This window comes from Ciona intestinalis, chromosome 7, assembly GCF_000224145.3.
Source record: "Ciona intestinalis chromosome 7, KH, whole genome shotgun sequence".
In the NCBI taxonomy this organism is placed as follows: domain Eukaryota; kingdom Metazoa; phylum Chordata; class Ascidiacea; order Phlebobranchia; family Cionidae; genus Ciona; species Ciona intestinalis.
Genome location: NC_020172.2, coordinates 5,622,154 through 5,624,801, shown reverse-complemented (window position 1 = coordinate 5,624,801; position 2,648 = coordinate 5,622,154). Strand labels below are relative to the sequence as shown.

The window sequence follows — 2,648 nt, the reverse complement described above, 5'->3', positions numbered from 1 at the left end:
ACAAAAGAATTACATCGTATGTAACTTTTATGGTAATGGTTTATGCGTATGGGTGAAAATTAAAAAACCCATTAGTGACCACTGGGTTGGAGCAACTTCCGTTAAGTTTATTGCCCAAGGACGCATACGCCTACAATGGTAGCAGCAAGCGTTAAACCAAGATTTATTTCCTCTTCTGCATGACTCATGAATAAATGTAACTTATTTATCTAACCTTCTACCAAGCGAATCTACCCTGAAAACATCCGATGTTTGCGAGAACGCCATCGATACAACGCGAGCCAACTCGAGTGTCGTCGATATCGGCCGATTCTCGATGATTGAAGACGAGATGTTTCGAGCGTTTCGTTCGTCACCATATTTATCTAATAGATGAAAAAATGTAACTTAACTTATTTATCCTCACTGGGCGGAGCAACAGTCGTTATACCACGGGTGTTCTGTTTTATACACCTCGTGCCAGATTACGAGTTACTACGTATGTAACTTATTTATCCTCACATGGCGGGCAACGACAGTTTTTATAACACGGGTGTTCTGTTTCATACACCCCGTACTCGCTTACAAGTTACCACGTATGTAACTTATTTATCCTCGCATGGCGGGGCAACGACAATCGTTATAACACAGGTGTTCTGTTACATACACCTCGTGCTTGTTTACGAGTTACCACGTATTTACTCACAAATAATTTCTGTCAGTTCCTCTTCATCCAAATTGTTGACGACATCCGCTGCTGTGATTTGACCTTCTGACCTAAGAGGTAAACACACGTTACACATATGGTCAGATACAGAGTTCAAGTTAAATGCTTAAACATTTACAAACCATTGCTTCAACCCAGCGGTTACTAATAGCTTCGTTGCAGGAAACCCATCAAAATGGCAATAGTTTAAGGGTTACTGGTTAATCTAAGACATAGAGGTAGATTCTTCAGTAGCGCCACCCGTTATTTTAACTGGTTTTGTATTTTAATTGCATCTTAATTTCATCATTGTCGATTTTATTGCAACGTTTTCGACCAACCAGCTGCGCCAAACTATGTTGTGCCATGGTCCTTGGGATGATCCCCATAGTGCGTTTAATTGGGCATGGAAGCAATTATTAAACCACCAGCCTCCAGAAGGCCCGTTCATTGAAAAATTAAACAAAACGTCCCACCTGTTCCCATCCATTCTCATGTCCAGGGGGCCGTCCCTAACCAGAGAAAACCCTCGTTCCGGTTGATCGAACTGCATGGATGAGCAACCGGCATCTAGCAGCGCGGCGTTTAGCGAGTTTTCCACAATCCCATTTTCTGATAAAAGTTTGTCAAGTTCGGAAAATTTTCCGAGTAATGGGATGATGCGCCCTCTGTTGGATGATTGTATGTAATTTATTTATCCTCACATGGCGGGGCAACGACAGTCGTTATAACACAGGTGTTCTGTTTCATACACCTCATGCCCGCTTACGAGTTACCCTGAATGTAACTTTGTGAGTGATTACTTTATCGATTTTTCAATTGATTCTTAAATACAGGTTTAAACGAAATAGCGAAACTCACCCGGACAACCCATTGGTGACCACCGGGTTGGAGCAATTACTGTTAAGTGTCTTGCCCAAGAACACATACACCCACAATGGTAGCAGTGTAGAACCTTAAACCCAGGAATACACAACATACATACTTACTTAAATTTCTTTGACAAATCTTGTGCAATCTCAAACGCTTTTTCGTCTCTATCGAGAGCAATAACTTTACAATGTTTGTAATTTTCCATGATGAACTTTGTGTGACCTCCAGCACCAAACGTCATATCGATAATTACGTCACCACGTTTAATATTAAGCCCACTAACAAGTTCCTCAGCCATTACAGGAATATGCAAAGCTGCTTCTTTTGAATTTGGCCGAGATTTTCCGTACATACGGAACAATTTTGTGCACGGTTCAAAATTTGAACGAATTACTCGAGCAAAAATCGGTCTCATTTCTGTATACTAGATTCACACTACAGAAAATTTTGTTTAAAGCGACAAAACTTTGGTAAAAAAATCGCGTTTTAACCTAGGGAGATTCCCTTTTTGAACACTGTTTAGAGTTATTTTTTAAATTTTATTACGGGGGCGAAAGGGTAACTTTTCGAAGATATACAAAGCATTAATGCATTTTTAAGTATTTTAGCAATGTATTTATGTTATATCATAGAACAATAGTACAGTTTACCATGGTAACATACTGTACAACGTATTTTAATTGCATCTTAATTTCATCATGGTCGATTTTATTGCAACGTTTTCGCCCAACCAGCTGCGCCAAACTATGTTGTGCCATGGTCCTTGGGATGATCCCCATAGTGCGTTTAATTGGGCACGGAAGCAATTATTAAACCACCAGCCTCCAGAAGGCCCGTTTTGGTTCGACGCGCAATTGCCTTTGTTATTTCTGAAAAATAGAAATATGTTTTTATGCAACAAAACACCGNCCGATAAGGGACTTGAACCCTTGACCGTTGGATTAAAAGTCCAACGCTCTACCGGCTGAGCTAACCGGGCTAGCGGTGATAACAACATCTATTGCTGTTTTAAATATAATCGATTGAAATTGCTCATAACTGCGTGCGGTCTGAATCTCAGACTGGCCGTTTATTTAAGCTTGGTGAGTGT

At 40.4% G+C, this 2,648-nt stretch overlaps 1 protein-coding gene and 1 non-coding gene across 6 annotated transcripts in view; both read right to left on the bottom strand.

The window, feature by feature from the left end:
- The window catches only part of LOC100183661 (probable methyltransferase-like protein 15), a 6,820-nt gene that overhangs the window by 2,710 nt on the left and 1,462 nt on the right, over positions 1–2,648 (bottom strand). For 3 of the 5 annotated variants that reach the window (XR_003396028.1, XR_003396029.1, XM_026835131.1), the window contains exons 1-4: positions 1,675–2,021; positions 1,162–1,353; positions 686–756; positions 215–365 (exon numbers count right to left, since the gene is read on the bottom strand). Coding sequence is in view for 3 of the 5 variants with exons in the window: in XM_026835131.1 (XP_026690932.1) it covers positions 215–365; positions 686–756; positions 1,162–1,353; positions 1,675–1,973 (713 nt within the window). In the remaining 2 variants the exon portion in view is untranslated. Of the gene's footprint in view, positions 1–214; positions 366–685; positions 757–1,161; positions 1,354–1,674; positions 2,022–2,648 lie in introns of those variants that run through there. The other 2 variants (XM_026835129.1, XM_026835130.1) reach the window with 2 other exon arrangements.
- trnak-uuu lies at positions 2,465–2,537 on the bottom strand. The gene has a single exon. It is a non-coding gene; the product is annotated as a tRNA-Lys (tRNA).